The sequence below is a fragment of the Enhydra lutris genome, unplaced genomic scaffold (assembly GCF_002288905.1).
Source record: "Enhydra lutris kenyoni isolate GAN:26980312 unplaced genomic scaffold, ASM228890v2 scaffoldscaffold13, whole genome shotgun sequence".
NCBI lineage: Eukaryota > Metazoa > Chordata > Mammalia > Carnivora > Mustelidae > Enhydra > Enhydra lutris.
The window spans coordinates 49,918,692-49,935,020 of NW_019154097.1; the positions used below are offsets into that span (position 1 = coordinate 49,918,692).

The 16,329-nt window shown below is 47.7% G+C and overlaps 1 protein-coding gene across 2 annotated transcripts; it reads left to right on the forward strand.

The window, feature by feature from the left end:
• Positions 1-8,547: 8,547 nt before the first annotated feature.
• Positions 8,548-16,283, forward strand: LOC111145874 (ATP synthase, H+ transporting, mitochondrial Fo complex subunit F2). Of its 2 annotated transcripts, XM_022501158.1 has the most exons (4): positions 8,548-8,598; positions 14,138-14,245; positions 15,324-15,440; positions 16,133-16,283. In XM_022501158.1, exons 1-4 carry the CDS (start codon positions 8,586-8,588, stop codon positions 16,159-16,161), a joined length of 267 nt encoding a protein of 88 aa, XP_022356866.1. In that variant the 5' UTR covers positions 8,548-8,585; the 3' UTR covers positions 16,162-16,283. The 2 variants fall into 2 exon arrangements, with proteins under 2 accessions (XP_022356866.1, XP_022356867.1); XM_022501159.1 differs by lacking the exon at positions 15,324-15,440 and having other exon boundaries at positions 8,559-8,598.
• The last annotated feature ends 46 nt before the right edge of the window (positions 16,284-16,329 follow it).

The following is a 16,329-nucleotide window of genomic DNA, read 5'->3' on the forward strand; positions in this document are numbered from 1 at the left end:
TTTGTGGCCTCAGACGATTCAGGGGTATTGGTGGCAGAGATGTAATACTCTTTCTTTTATTCTCCAGTAGCCTTACATTAAAAGAAGAGGGAAAAGGGCAAATGTGTTAAAACAAAAAAATTCTCTTTTATTCAACATTCACAATGGAAAACTGCTACCATTGGTTTCTCAAAAAACTGCATTTTTAAAATAAATAAATAAATATTTATTTATTTATTTATTTATTTATTTGATGGAGAGAGATCAGAAGTAGGCAGAGAGGCAGGCAGAGAGAAAGGGGGAAGCAGGCTCCTCACCGAGCAGAGAGCCCGATGTGGGCTCAATGTGGGGCTCCATCCCAGGACCCTGGGACCATGACCTGAGCTTAAGGCAGAGGTTTTAACCCACTGAGCCACCCAGTCGCCCCCCAAAACTGTATTTTTATTGGAACAAAACCACAGTACCTTCCTGGGCCTGGCCTGGGAAGGCTGGGCTCTGCCATGTGCCAAGCAGCTTGGTGCCTGCACCTATGGGTGAGTTTTTGGAAGGATTTTTGGAGCAGACTTGACGCAATTTGAATATTGCTCAGATTTAAAATGTACACCCTGTCCTAAAATGTCATTGAAGTAGGGACCTCCAGACACATAGCCCAACCCTTGCCACCCCCCACCCCCAAGAACTCAGACTTGACCTTGATGCTTACATGCCAGGACAAGACATCTTGCCCTGTTCCTGATTCTATGGGGAAAGCATCCAGTCTTTCACCTTGATGTATGAAGTGGGCTTTAGGTTTTCATACTTTACATGAAAAACTAGATATTCTCCCTTAGGGAAGGGCAGTGTCTATGGGTCTTGAAGACTTTGGGATCAATTTTCAGGAGTTTTCTGGGAATTCAGTACAAGCTTACTTTATCTTTTTTAAGATTTTATATATTTATTTGACAGAGAGGGAACAGAAGCAGGGGAAGTGGGAGAGGGAGAAACAGGCTTCCCCACTGGGCAGGGATCCCAACTCAGGGCTCCATCCCAGGACCCTGGGAGCAGGTCCTGAACCGAAGGCAGCCACTTAAAGACTGAGCCACCTAGGCACTCCACATCCATCAGCTTTGATGGAGAAGGAAAGATGCTGCGTGAGCCTGAGCACGTAGCGTTTCCTTTCTTTTTCTTTCTCCTCCTCTTGCAGACCCAGAACGTCTAACCACAGTGCTCATTAGGGCTCTGATTTGTTGTTGTTGTTGTTGTTGTTGTTATAAGACTCTACCTACACTTTCCTCTCCGGTTTATGCCACATGCAGCAAGGACCTGTCATGATTCAACCTCTTCAAGGTCCATCCAGCCCCTTGCCCATCTGACCCCTCCTATTCTCTGGATTGGGAAGAGGTCTGCATCTTTCTCACTCTGGTGTTCTCCAAACAGACTACTGCGGGCAGCACTTTCATAACCTGGCTTCAGTTTCCCTTGTCAGCCAAGTTTTCTGAGATGTCACATAATGCTGGGTCATTGGCTCATACTGGTCTTCATGCTGGTGATGCCCTTCCTGTTGTCACTACTCCACCAGCTGGTATTTCCTTCCAAAGCCAGTGGGGCTCAGTGTGGTGTTTCCCTGATTTTTCTTTGGCTTCCTTGAGGGTAGAGGAAATACACAGGGGTGAGAAGATGGAACCCAAAGTCTGTGCCTGAGACTCAGAAGAGGAGCAACGGGCCAGAGTGGTCCCCTCTGTAGAGTCAGTTTTAAAGGGCTCCAGAAAAGAAGGGACCAACAGGACAGAACCTGGAGGGCCTTGGCTGGGCGGCATGACCTGGGCTTTTATCCCCTACCCCACCCCCCAGTCCCCAGCTGAGGCCGAGGGCGGGGGGACAGGTCACAATGGGACTTAGTGTTAGTCCCCATCCCCACCTGACTCTCACAGAGAAGTCATCCTTGGCCGGAAAATCAAGGCTAGACAGCAGATTTGCAGTTCAGGACTCTCTGGACCTCCATCAGAGAGTTCTGCCTCTTTCCAGTCCTAATCTCCGCGCTCCTGCTCCCCCTTTCCCACCCAGAGGACGATGCGCGCAGCACGGAGACCTGAGGGAACTCAAGGGCCTCAGGATCCTGCCACCGACAGCCGGTGCAGTGGCCTTCACCTTCCTTGCTCCTTGATGGTTTTCGGCAGTGCCCCCTCCTAGTGCACCCTTCAAGACTCCAAGAGCAGGGGCACCTGGCCCGCTCAGTCAGAGAAGCATGCGACTCTTGATCTCGGGGATCGTGAGTTCCAGCCCCACTTGGGTGTAGAGATCACAAACACACAAACACATAAATAAACTTAAAAGATTTCAAGACCAGCCAGGTGCGAAGGCAACTGTCGCTGTGCCCCTGTGCGCTTGCTCCCTTCGCAGCGGTACCTCCTTCTCATCCTCAACTGGGGCGATTTGGGCCCACAGGGGACAGTCTGCTCCCCTGTCCGCCCCGCATCTGGGAAAGGGAGAGAGGTAAGCGGCTGCGCCTTGGTGCGGCGAACACCCAAGTTCGGGGCTGTACACTCTCCCCCAGGCGGAGGGCGGCAGCCAAGTTCTCTTCCACCCTTCCCTCCCTTGCGCCCGGCCATGCCAGCCTCCCGGGAGCAGATCCCCGCAGTCCTCGGGTAGGAGCGCGCCCCCAGCCAGGCGCTAGCCCCATCAGCTGCCGCGTCCGGCTCCCCTCGGCTCCTCCCAGGCTCCCTCCGGCCCCGGCAACCCCAGCCGAGCTCCTGCGGGCGTGAGAAGGAGCGATGGGTGGAGTCCTCCAGGCGAATCTCCTGGATCCCTTCCTCTTCTGCATGGAAATGGTTTCGTGTGTCCTGCACTCTCTTCGAAGTTCATTTCAATTTTCGCTTCGGGCGCTTGTTGACCCAGGACGGTGTCTGGGGGTATAACTGAGGCTTAGACAGAGCTTACCTCCAGTTTTGGCCTGCTGATCCCAAGCATCCCGAGTATGGGGAGACCCTTGCCCTTGCACCGAGGTCTATAACTCCCGCCCTCCGGGAATGAACTTTCCTTGGTGGCATCTGAGCCCCCACCAGTGGCGCAGGAACCCGACAGATCTTCCACACCTAACGCAGGGCGCGGCTTGTTGTCCTCCCTACTCTCCCTCGGGAGTCCTCGTCTCTTTCACAGATTTGGTTTGTCCTCAGCGGGTGCCACGCCAGGTCCGAGGGTCTGATCCAAGGTCGCAGCTTGGAGGGGAGAACCTGGAGGCGAACAGCGCTTGTCTTCTGGCGAGGCTCTGGAGCTGCTGGCTCGCGTGAATTGGAAAGCAGGGTCTGGAGACCGCTGCGCGCGCGGCTCACCAGCAAGAGGAAAGGAGCGGCTGGTGGCCGCTGCGTCCCCTCTTCCTCTTCCCCGGCTCCACCCGCCACCTGGCACGCGTGGGGGACACAAGCGTCGCCCGAGCCCACCGTGCAGACCTCCGGAGCCTGGAAGGCCCCAGAGTCCGGAGGCGAGCGCGTGATGACCACTCCCTCGGGTGGAGGGCTGAGGGCCAGAAGCCTGGATTTTATACATAAAAAAGCCAAGGTTTCAGTTAATGAACGGGGTGGGGGGTGCCCCTTATTCCAGAGATACTTGTACTCCGCAGGACAGGAACAGCTTCAAGTGCGTTCCCCTGCAGACACTACTAATGCGTTTTCAGAACCCAGGGACCAAGGAAAACTAGCCATGAGGTAAGAACTGCGTTTTTATCGCAAAGTTCTGTGCTTTTCATCGTGGGAAGTCTCAGGATTGTTCCGGACAGTTACACTTCACAGCTCATCACAGATCGTTGGGCGGAGCCGGCACTAAGCAGCTCTGTGGGGAATTGATGAAAATTTATATATATAAAAGAGTGGACTATCATTCCATGATATATACATATATCAAATCATTATATTGTATATCTTAAACGAATTCAATGTTATAGGTCTGCCAAAAATAATCCATGTGCAGGAAAAAAAAAAAAGAGAGAGAGAGATCGCCCATTCCACCGGTCTACTTGTACAAACACGTGCTCTCTAAGACAAGGCCTCCTTTTAGGGATAATCCCCAACCATATGAGGGAGGGCTTTGAAGTTTTCTCCTGTAGATCTTGTACATATTTTGTTAGATGTATACCTAGGTATTTAATAGTTTTGGGTGTTAATGTAAAATGATACTGTGTTTTTAATTTCAAGTTCTGTTGGTTCATTATATAGGAAAGCAGCTGACCTTTGTATGTTAACCTTGTACCTGCGACCTTACTATCAATCACTTACTAGTTCCATGAATGTTGTTGATTCTTTCAGAATTTCTAGGTAATCATGTCATCTGCGAATAATGACAGTTTTACATCTTTCTTCCAAAGTCGTATACCTTGCCTTATTGCATTAACAAGGACTTCTGGTGCCATGCTGAAAGGGAGTGGTGAGAGGGGACATTCTTGCCTTGTTCTTGATCTTAGTGGGAAAGGTTCTAGTTTCCCTTCATTGAATATGATGTTGGCTGGAGAATTTTTTATACATAGTCTTATTCAAGTTGAGAAAGTTTCACCCTGTTCCTAGTTTACTGAGAGTTTTTATCATGAGTGGGTGTTGGAGTTTGTCCAACGCTCTGCAGTGTTTTGTTTTTTTTTTTTATTTGTCCTGCGTGTACACTACACACGGGTTGGTCTGGGACCTGGGTAGTTGCTTACTCTACTTCAGTTCTCAAAACCTTTGATATGCAGTTTAGGGTCAGAGCAACACACTGTCAGATTGCTGGGGAGCCCAGAGTTTGTACAGAACTGTTGGGGATCCTAAAAATACAACCTTAATAAAAGAAATTTTAAATGAAGAAAACACCAAAGCGCCATCATTTAACGAGGATATTTTAACATTCCCTTCAGATATTATCCACTTGTAAAAATTTTGTCTTAAATAATTATTTAAAAATAATAAGTACTATTTTGGGGCACCTGGCTGGGTCAGTCACCGGAGCATGGGACTCTTGATCTCCGAGTTGTGAGTTCAAGCCCCATGTTGGGTGTGGAGCCTACTTTTAAAATAAATAAATTAGTTAAACAAACAAACAAACAAATAGATAGATATAATAAATACCATTTCAGAATCTATTTTACTTAAGTATTACATCTTCCATTTTGCCTAATCCTTTCAATCACAACTTTAAATATTGCATCGTGTTCCATCGAAGGTACTATGCCAGTATCTTAATTATCTCAACATAATGTTGCTTCCCCAGTACAGAATTAAATTTATAGGACCCAGAGCACCTGAATGGCTCAGTTGGTTAAGCGGCTGCCTTCGGCTCAGGTCATGATCTTGGGGTCCTGAGATCAAGTCCTGTGCTGGGCTCCCTGGGAGCCTGCTTCTCCGTCTTCCCCTGTCTCCCAGCTTGTGCTCTCACTCTCTCTGTCAAATAAATAAAATCTTAAAAAAAAAAAAAAAAAACAACTTTACAGTATCCAACTCCAACTCTCACATGTAGAGTTCTGTTAACACAAACATCACATCTGGAAAATGTCCCAATCGATTTCTCAGCACTAATTCCCCGAGAAAGTACACTCTTTGATAGTTTTGAAAACTTTTTTCAAAAATGTCCACACTGGGAAGTGTCAGGGCTCTTGTGGGTGACTTGACAATCACATTCTAGTATGAAATGAGATCACTTCACCAGGTCCCTATAACCTTAGATCCAGTCATCCCCCCTCCTAAACACACAGCCAGTCAATTCCAATCACCAGCACCCTGGGGCCAGCAAACTCAGCTCGGTGAGTTTCCTCTGCCCATGAGCTGAGAGTGACGGGGACAGATTCTTCTGGAGAATTACCATTTAATTCTATTTACATCACTTCTTTAGGTTTCTTTGATGGACTATATGTTTGTATCTTCTAAAAATTCACGTGTTGAGGGGCATCTGGGTGGCTCAGTTGTTGAGCACCCGACTCTTGTTTCAGCTCAGGTCATGATCTCAGGGTGGAGAGGTTGAGCACCTCTTTGGGTTCTGCACTGGGGCAGGTTGGGGGGGCAGTGGGTGGGAAGAGTCTGCTTGAAGATTTTCTCCCTCTACCCCTCCCCCCACTCTCTCGTGTATGCTCTTTCTCTCAAATAAACATATATATATATATATTTTTTTTTTAAGATTTTATTTATTTATTTGACAGAGAGAGATCACAAGTAGGCAGAGAGGCAGGCAGAGAGAGAGGGGGAAGCAGGCTCCCTGCTGAGCAGAGAGCCCGATGCGGGGCTCGATCCCAGGACTCTGGGATCATGACCTGAGCCCAAGGCAGAGGCTTTAACCCACTGAGCCACCTAGGCGTCCCACAAATATATATTTTTAAAGATTTTATTTATTTTTTTAAGAGTTTATTTATTTATTTGACATACAGAGATCACAAGTAGGTAGGAGGTGAGGATGGGGGGGTGAAGCAGGCTCCCTGCTGAGCAGAGAGCCTGATGTGGGGCTGGATCCCAGAACCCTGAGATCATGACCTGAGCCGAAGGCAAAGGCTTAACCCATTGAGCCACTCAGGTGCCCCTAAAGATTTTATTTATTTGACAGAGACAGTGAGAGAGGGAACATAAGTAGGGGGAGTGGGAGAGGGAGAAGCAGACTCCCCACCCAGCAGGGAGCCCGATGTGGAACTCAATCTTGGGATTCCAGGATCATGACCTGAGCCAAAGGCAGTCTTTTAACCAACTGAGCCACCCAGGTGCCCACATTTCTCCATTTTTATACACATTCACACCTTTCTTCCCCATTACCTTTATTGATCCCTTCATCATTTAAAAATATGATATTTTGTACCACTTTTCTTTTCCGTTGTGTTTTCAACATCATTCCTCGTCTACAACACTGTCTCTTAAATTCTCTTTATAATGTGCTATATTTTTGTTGATTCCCATTTTCAATTTTTTCACCACCTTTTACAACTTATTTTTATGTTCCCTCATCTCTCATTTTGTCTTCATGACTTATGGTATAAATTTCATTTGTAATCTTTGTGCCTTTTAAGAGAGGGGTTACTGGGTGGCTCCACTGGTTAAGTGTCTGACTCTTGATTTCAGCTTAGGTCATGTCTCAGGGTCGTGAGATCCAGCCCCACATCAGGCTCCATGCTTAGCATGGAGCCTGCTTAAGATTCTCTCTCTCCCTTTCCCTCTGCCCTTCCCTCTCTAAAAAACCCCAAAACCAGAAAGAAAAAACAAAAGAACACGTGTTAATGGGTAATGATGCCTCCTACCCCCATCCATTGCTGGTGACAAGTTGTTGAATTTACCAGGACTGGAGAAGTAATTTTCCAGCAACTCATGAACATGCCATCCAAAGCCACCTCAGAGAGCATGGGTTTGTTTGTTTGTTTGTTTGTTTTATTTTGTTTTTTAGATTTTATTTATTTATTTGACAGAGATTGCAAGTAGGCAGAGAGGCAGGCAGAGAGAGAGGGGGAAGCAGGCTCCCTGCTGAGCAAGGAGCCCAATGTGGGACTTGATCCCAGGACCCCAGGACCATGACCTGAGCTGCAGGCAGATGCTTAACTGACTCACCACCCAGGTGTCCCAAGAAAAGGTATTTCAAATGAATTAAACTTTTATGAGGAAACAAATATCAACAAAGTGTATCTCTGCCCCAGTGCACAGTCCAGTTTCTTGATGGACCTATGAAGGGAGAAAATTGCAGCCCTCTTGCCGAGGACATGGATCATGGCACTCAGCCTCTAGCCCAGAATGTTTACATCATGCTCCAGGGACAGCAAGATCCTTGTCCCTGTTTTCTTCTGAAGGTGAATGGCTAAGGCTTAGAAATCATGGGTCTTAGGGAACCCTGTGCATGGTAACTCTAGAGTGCGTTGTCAGTCCTGGTTTTTCACATAACCACAAATCCTTATTTATTTATTTATGTCTACAAATCCTTCTGGTTTTTTACACTTAGGCTCTTTCTTGAACAGGGAAGAAAACTGTGGCATCCTAGAGTTCCCTGAGGCAGGCAGCTCCCCTGCCACTGTCTGCTGGTGCCGGCTGCATTGTACCCCTACTTTAGAGAAGGAAGTGAATGAAGTTCAGGGAGTCGAAGCGTCCTGTCCAAGTCAGAACTCCTTAACCAGGAATGGTTATCGTTGCCTTTTCAGAAAAAAATAAAATGATGGTGAGGCATCATTGTGTTTGGAAAAGTGGAAGAAATAAGGGCTGGAGCTGTGTACCCCTAGGGTCTTGCTTCTTTCTGTCTTCAGAGCCCAGCCCAGAGCTGGGACATATATCTTAGGCCCCTGTAATCTCCCACAACAATTTGAAGGCGACAAAGTAAGAAAGCCGGGATGCTCTTTTCTCCTCACTTCCCATCTTTAGGTCCCTTCCAGTCTCCTCCCTCCTTGGATGGAAAGCTCAGGTTGAGCCCTACTATCACCACCCGGTCCCCCTTCTCCGTATCCCTCCGTCTCCACCCGCCTCTACCCCTGCGGAATCTTGGGGCTTTGCCCTCCAGGTACTTGCCCTTCCCCCATATGGTGCACTTGCAGCTCCAGACTCCCGGCATCCGCGACCTGCTTCCCATAAACCTCTGCTTCCCGGCCGACGGGGGCGCCAGCTCCCTACCCAGGAGTCCTTGCGCGGCCCGGCGGAGCGGACACCCAGGACTCCAAGATGGCGTCAGTCGGTGAGTACTTGTACCCAGTTAAGGTTGCAAGGTTGAAGGCAGGACCCGTGTTCCGGGATTCGGGGCTCAGAGCTACACTGGGAGGGGAGGGGGCTGCGGAGACGCCTGCCCTTCGCTCAGGGCCTTCCCTGTGGCCTCACCAGAGGTGCACCGAGCCTTTTGTCTAGAGCCTTTCACCGTTCGACCCTTCGCTCACTCAGCTGCGCAGCCCACCTGCTCAAGGGCCCGCATCCCTCGGCTGCAGCGGCGGGAGTGAGGGCACCCGGAGGATGCGTCTGCGAGCTGGGGACTGCACCACCTCCGGCCACTCTTCCTCCTTGCTGAATAATATTGACCCGTCGTAGCCCAGGCGCTTTGCATTTGAACCCTGCGCGCAGCTTCTGCCCTTCTTAACAAAGCTGAAGCTCAGATTAAGCTTCTTCAGGAGGAGCGAACGCCTAGGACGGTGCCTGAGACCACGTCGGGTTGGACGCGTATGTGTGGAATACGCGTTGAATAGGCTTAGAGAGGTGAGGTGACTTACTCAAGGTCACGACTAGTGAGAGGGCTGAGCTGAGATGCAAACCTAGGAGTCTGGGACCTCGTGGTAAACGGAGTTTAAATCGCAAGGATGGCTTTATGATCTGCAGGTTTTTCAGTGACATGCGTGAGTAAATCTACACTTACCGGACTGTGCACACCGATTTTTTTTTTTTTTTTTAAGTACGGAAACCATGTTTTAGTCCCAGCGCTTCTCTCAGTAGCCTTGTCAGTAAGCCTCTGTCTGGAACATTGATCCCATATTAAAGTTGAAAATAAGGGTCAGCAATGTGTGTAGCCTGCCTGAGGCAGAGTTTTGATTAACCCGTGTGTTTTACCCAATTTCTATATTCCTTTTTTAAAAGATTTTTATTTATTTATTTGACACAGAGAGAGAGAGATCACAAATAGGCAAAGAGGCAGGCAGAGGGAGAGCGGGAAACAGGCTCCCCGCTGAGCAGAGAGCCCAACCTGGGGCTCCATCCCAGGACCCCAAGACCATGGCCCAAGACCATGGCCCGAGCCGAAGGCAGAGGCTTAACCCACTGAGACACCCAGGCGCCCCTCAGTTATTATATTCTTAATATCAGCCTGGAGAAATGAAGAGGGGATCAGAAAAGATGAGAATGGTGCTATTTTTTCCCATTTGTAACAAATGAGCATGAGAGTATTAATCAGCCGTGGTTGTGTTGTTTAAACAAGAGGACAAGTGAAAAGGAGGCATTGCAACTCTGCATCACTTCAGTAGAGAGAAGTGATGAGCACTGTGGACGAAGGATTAAACAACTTAGTACGTGTAAGGTTCTTGAAACACTGCCTGGCCTGCTGTTAGAGTACTTGTCATCTCAGCTTCCACTCTGTGACCTTTGAGCGGGGTCATGCCATGGCTGGCCCATTCAGCATCACCCTAGGTGAAGGAGTTGAACTCCAGGTCTCTGAAGTACTCAACAGTCTTTTAGCTGGTGTCTTTCGCCAGAGCATAAAGCTACTAGTTCCTTAGCAAGCAAAGTGATGGAAATATGAATTAACAGCAGTAGATGAGATTGGGTCAGCAAACTGTGGCCAATGGGTTAGATTTCCTGTGATCTGTTTTTGTATGGCGTGTGAAATAGAATGGTTTTTTTTAAATTTAAAAAAAAAAAAAAAAAAAGTTACAGAGGCTCTTTACTCTGTGGCCGACCCCTAGGGTGTATTTAGCACCCAGAAGACACTTAGCATTTTCATGTCTCTCCATATAGGTGGACAGTATGCTTTTTTTGAAGTCATAAAATCAGACCAAGGAGCCACCTACTCTCCCAAGAACATACGGTCCTTTCTCAGCCTTCACTGGAAATCTGTTATGACTATGAACTGTGTGTGGGGTTGCTCCCACCTTCACATAGCTCATAGACAGAAAGATAATTTCCATTTACATAGTACCTACAGCCAATTACCAAGGTGGCTGGTGTTCTTTTTTTTTTTTTCTTTTCTTTTAAGATATTTATTTATTTGACAGAGAGCAGGAGAGTACAGGCGGGGGAGCAGCAGAGGGAGAAGCAGGGAGCCCAATGAGGGGCTCAACCCCAGGATCATGACCTGAGCTGAAGGGAGATGCTAACCGACGGAGCCACCCATGTGCCCCGATGGCTGCTGTTCTTAACTTTATTTTACAAAGGAAACTGAGGCACAGAGGGCAGGTACTTGTCCTAGGGCACACAGCAGCAAAATGGCACTGAACCCAGAATGCGTGACTCCCCCAAGTCTGCCCTGTTTACCACTGCCCTCTACTAGTGGGAGCCAGTGAGTGCAGAGGGAGGGATGTGCGGCACTGCGGGAAGTGTTGGGGGGAGGGTTCCAGTTCTGCTGCTCAGCACTGAGGTCTTCCTCTTCCATTAAGAGACACAGTCTTGGAAAAAGGGTAGATGTGCCTCTGACCAATCTGATGATCTCTCAGAGTTTTATGATGGTGCTGTATTTGGCTCTCCTTAGGCCCAGTGTGAATTTTTTCCCCCGTCTTTATAAATTTCTTAGTTTTTGTTAAGGAAAACCTCTTTATATGTCTAAATATACAGAAAAATGAATTTTAAGTTGTTGGCTGCTTTCTCCAGTGATGTGCCAAGGCACCATGCCAGCCTCTGAATGTGGTTGTGAGAGTGCCGAGTATGTTTTCATAAGTTTGTGGGATCAGAAGTGACCTGATTTTTTTTTTTTTTTAAGTTACCAGCCTTATTGGTCAAAAATACTTTGACTTAAAACACTGTTTCTTTTGTATACCTCCCCCAACATAGTCCTATGATTAAAAGCATTTTTAAACCTTTTATTATGGACGATTTCAAAGGGAAGGGAAGCAGTAATGTAATGAACACTTTAGACTCATTACCCAGCGTCAACAGTTAGCAACATTCGGCCCTTCTAGTTCCATCTATACTTTTGTCCTGCACTCCCCACCGTGTGGCCATATATAAAGCCAGTTGGTTTTAGAATCACATGTTTGCACTCCTCACTGCATGGAAGAAGGCTTCGGGACTGTAGCAAAGGTGCTGAATGTGTTCTTGTTCAAGAAGGAACATGGTATAGTTATTCTTGGACCGTGGCCTTCTGAACCAAGTGAAGACAACACTGGCCTGTAAAAATGTGTACTTGTTAAACTTTTCTAAGAATAGCATGGACAGGGTGACAGAGAAAGGTAGAGGCCATTCTCTAATGACATGATTGTGTGGTATTGCTATCGTTGACACTAACCTCTCCAACAGAGATTTGGAACATATCCCGAAATTCATTTGAGACTATCTCATATGGAAAAATAGCACCACACTAATCACATCACAGTTTTGTTTGTAAAGGAACTAAAGGATGCAATTAATCCCTAAAGTCCAGCTGCTTAAAATGTCCTTAAGTTTGGTTTGTGAGCCATTTCTTTGTCTACTTCTGTCTTTTTCATTTGTTTCACATAGACCGTAATGACATTTCAGCAAGAATAATATAATAGTTCACAGTTCCGAGTGCTGTTCCAAAAGTTTTTATGTAGATTCTCATTTAGTGCTTGGAGTAAGCCATTTCACAGACAAGGAAACTGGAGCTCAGAGGTTATTTAGGAAGTCATGTTTAGTGCTTGAGGTGAAGTGGGCAGAGAAGGAGGCCTTTTAGGGAATGGCATTTAAGTTGAGCTGGCTGTGCGGTGATCTAAGAGCACGGCACATACAAAGGCCCTCAGGTAAAGAAGCAGAAAGGGGTCTAGCGGAAGTGTGGTGAGCCTGCTAAGATGAGTGGGTGAGATGGTCGTCTGGCGATAGAATGTTGGCTCCTGAGAACAAGGCCCCTGTCTGCGGTCAGTGCTGTAGCCACATTGTGGCGCCCACTGCCTGGTATACAGTAGGTGCTCCGTATTGTTGGATTGAGACTAGATAGAAGGTTCAGGCCCGTTTATTTGGGACACACAGCCTAAACCGTAACCCTCAACCTAGATGTCTGCAAGTCTTAGGCTTGTTCCCCCACCTGTCACTTGTGGCCTCTTGACAAACACTGGATCTGGTCCATTTGGGCCAATGTCTGGTTCTCCAGGTGACCCATAGCAGATGAGAAGCTGCCATAAAGCCGTGTATTTCTTTTCTTTTTTTTTTTTTTTTTAAAGATTTTATTTATTTTTTTGGCAGACAGAGATCACAAGTAGACAGAGAGGCAGGCAGAGAGAGAGAGAGGAGGAAGCAGGCTCCCTGGTAAGCAGAGAGCCCGATGCGGGGCTCGATCCCAGGACCCTGGGATCATGACCTGAGCCGAAGGCAGAGGCTTTAACCCACTGAGCCACCCAGGCGCCCCAAGCCGTGTATTTCTGTTCATGGCCCAACCACCCCTGCCTTTGTTAAGTGTTGGGAGATGTCAGAAGATCTCTGGGGTTCCCTTCAGTGAGGCTGGTCCTTACCGAGCCTTAGTCTTTCCTTGGTTCCCCAAAATGGAGAAGAAATCTTTCTTTGAGTGATTTTGGTCTGAGTCCTTCTGTGGTTGGTAATCTTTAAGAAAGGACAATAGTCTTTGACTCCTTGCCTTGAAGAGGGTACCTGCCCAGCAGCTTTTTTTTTTTTTTCTTTTAAAGATTTTATTTATTTATTTGACAAACAGGGATCACAAGTAGGCAGAGAGGCAGGCAGAGAGAGAGGGGGAAGCAGGCTCCCTGCTGAGCAGAGATCCCGACTCGGGGCTCGATCCCAGGACCCTGGGATCATGACCTGAGCCAAAAGCAGAGGCTTTAACCCACTGAGCCACCCAGGCACCCCTGCCCAGCAGCTTTTTAAAGTTGATCTCTGTGGGAAGGATGAGAAAGGAGACTATTCTCTCCTTATGATCATCTGAACATTCACAGTTCTGCCTCCTCCGGTCCCCTTCCTAATCTACTCTTAAGCCGAGATAATTATGATATAGCCTTCCTGTTCTGTCCCCAGTCTCACTGGAGTATTATCTGGGGCCCATTGGATCACGTGGGGTGGTTTTTATTATGGCATTTAACATTTAACATTTTATTATGGCATATTAACATTATGGACCCAGGTAGGATGCTTGAAGTATCAGATTGTCCGCAGGAGCATGGGAGCCAGACCTAAGGCTGAGCCCTGCCTCTACTGTCTGCATGCTGTGTGAACTTGGCCAAGTTGCCTCACTCCTCTGAGTCAGTCTCCCCCACTCGTAAAACAAAGGCATTAGCTACTTACTGTGAAGATTAAATGAGGTAATACATGTAAATATTAGTTTTGTAGGCATTTTTCTCTTCTGTCCTCCACTTGATTACTTAATTCCTCATGGCCCTTAGGCTCTGTTTTTACATAGTTATTCCCAGTAAGGTGTTATTTCAAATCTTGATCATTAGTAAAACTTTACATACCCTCTGGCTTAAAACGGTGAGAATTCGTGTGATATAGTTATTTGTAATATTCCTTGTGTGCAGCCTCTGTGTAGTGACTTTATGGATGGTTGAAGTAAGTGACGTAAAAGGATGCTATTTGTCTTACTGGAGGGTTTTCAGTGTGTGTTTTCTGCTCTTCCTTTTCAGTACCCCTGAAGGAGAAGAAGCTCTTGGATGTGAAACTAGGAGAGCTGCCCAGCTGGATACTGATGCGGGATTTCACCCCTAAGGGCATTGCTGGCGCATTTCAAAGAGGTCAGAGCCACGTTTAAAAAAAGAACAAATTTCTGGGTCTTTTGGTCTCCCTTTTCCCTGAATTAATCGAGCAGTCAAGGCCTTGTCTCAGACCAGTATGTAGAGGAGGATAGGGTCAGATTGTTAGCCCCTGAAGCTCGGTGTTTGGTGACTGGCCCTATCAGAGGCTAGTTCTAAGATTAATTTTAGCCACGAAAATGTTTTCTGCTGCTTGGAATTGGCACCACTGCCATCATCTTAAAGAAATGTCTATGAGCATTTTTGTCATAAGATGTCTTAAAGAGGAGAATGAGTTTAAAGCATAGTGGACATTAGACCATAATGTAATGCTCATCCCCCTGTCAGGCAAAACTTCCAGGATGGATGTTTGAAATGATCTGTCCCTCAGGTCTGTGCATGGTCACATCAGTCCCATGGGGTCCCTGTCCTCATTCCAGGAATCAGAGACTCACATGAACCCACAGATGCTGTGTAGTCTCTGGCTTCAGGCCCCTCTGAGGCCTTTCCTTAGATTAGAATTCTCTGCCTTTTCCCTATACTTGGTGACAACAGTCCCTGACTTCATAGCTTCCCTCACTGCTATAAACCAGGGCCTTCTAGAATCATTTCAATCTTTGTCAGCCAAGCCACAAGCCCAAAAGAGGGCAGAAACTGTTTCCTCACTGGTGGGGGTACCTAGCAAAGAGATGATGGCACAAAGCCTTCTTCCCCAACAGGGGGAGACCTAGCCAGCCTCAGCCATGTGGCCTTTACTTAGGGTTGGATTTTTGGTCAGAATTAGGGTAAGGGGATCCCTAGGGCTGGACATGAGGGTGAGGTAGGATCAAAGGCTGGCAGGCTGAGCCAAGTCTGTTAAGGTGAAGGCCAGAGCATCAGGGTAGGATCCACGTGGGCCTAGTCCTGGGCTCCCAGGGCAAGACCCAAGGGGGACTGGGACTTTCCCGTAACCAGGCAGTGAATTGAGGGTGAGTGGCTTCAAGAGTCAGAACGGAACTGGGTCCCTGAATATAAGACAAGACTCGACTTTGCACCACATGAAGCATTCACAGCAAACAGTGGCCTCCTCTCGTGTTTGCAGGTTACTACCGGTATTACAACAAGTATGTCAATGTGAAGAAGGGGGGCGTCGCTGGGATTTCTATGGTGCTGGCAGCTTATGTGGTCTTCAACTACTTTCGTTGTTATAAGGAACTCAGTGAGTGTCTCTCTGGTCACCCCACCCTCTGGGTTTTCTCATTGCTGGGTGGGACTGGTTCGCTGTCAGGTTTACAAGTCCATTCTATGGCAGCTGAAAAATTGGGAGGGACTTATGAAAATATAGTATAGAGGATGCTATTTTAAGCGAGAAAATTGTGGCAAAGAAAAGACAGGAAAACTAACACGAAGCCAGATAAAGGTAATACTTAGGAAGCATTCTGTAAGGTGCTGCAGGCTCCGCTGAGGGTTGGTGGAAAATTTTGGCTTCATGTTCCTAGCAGCCAGTGCGAAGAGAGAAACAGGAGTGGTACAGTCTGGCGTCTGTGCTGTGTTCTGGAAAAGGGCAGCTTGTCCTGGGTCTGAGGCCCGAGAAGGGCTTATGGGTGGGAGATGGTGGCAGAGGGTCTGCAGCAGCCCCCACCGGTCAGAAAGCCAGGGTGATGTTGGCTCCGGAGGCCAGGCTCTCGGGGACTGGGTCTGAGCGTGTGTTCCTTCCGGGAAGAGGCTGGCTGGGCAGCAGATTGGCTCCTGGGGTGCTACCTCCACGTCTGCTCGTTCTGCTGAGAGCCTGGCAGGCAGGTTCTGGGTTATCTCCTGAAATTCTCGGGATGGCCTTCTCTCCCCCACCTGTCATCTTGCACTTTCACTACACCTTTAAAGAAACTCACCATCTTGCCTTTTTAACTTCAGAACACGAGCGGCTACGCAAGTACCACTGAAGAGGGCCCAGTGTGGAGGCACACGCGCGGCATTCCTGACCATGACCTTTGCTTGGCACCCTTGAATCCTTTCATATCCTAATTCAGAATTAACGTCCAATAAAAGATGACTGGTACTTGGACTGCTTGCCTGGTGTAGCCGTTTCCCTGCCCTATCTGAGCTTCTGC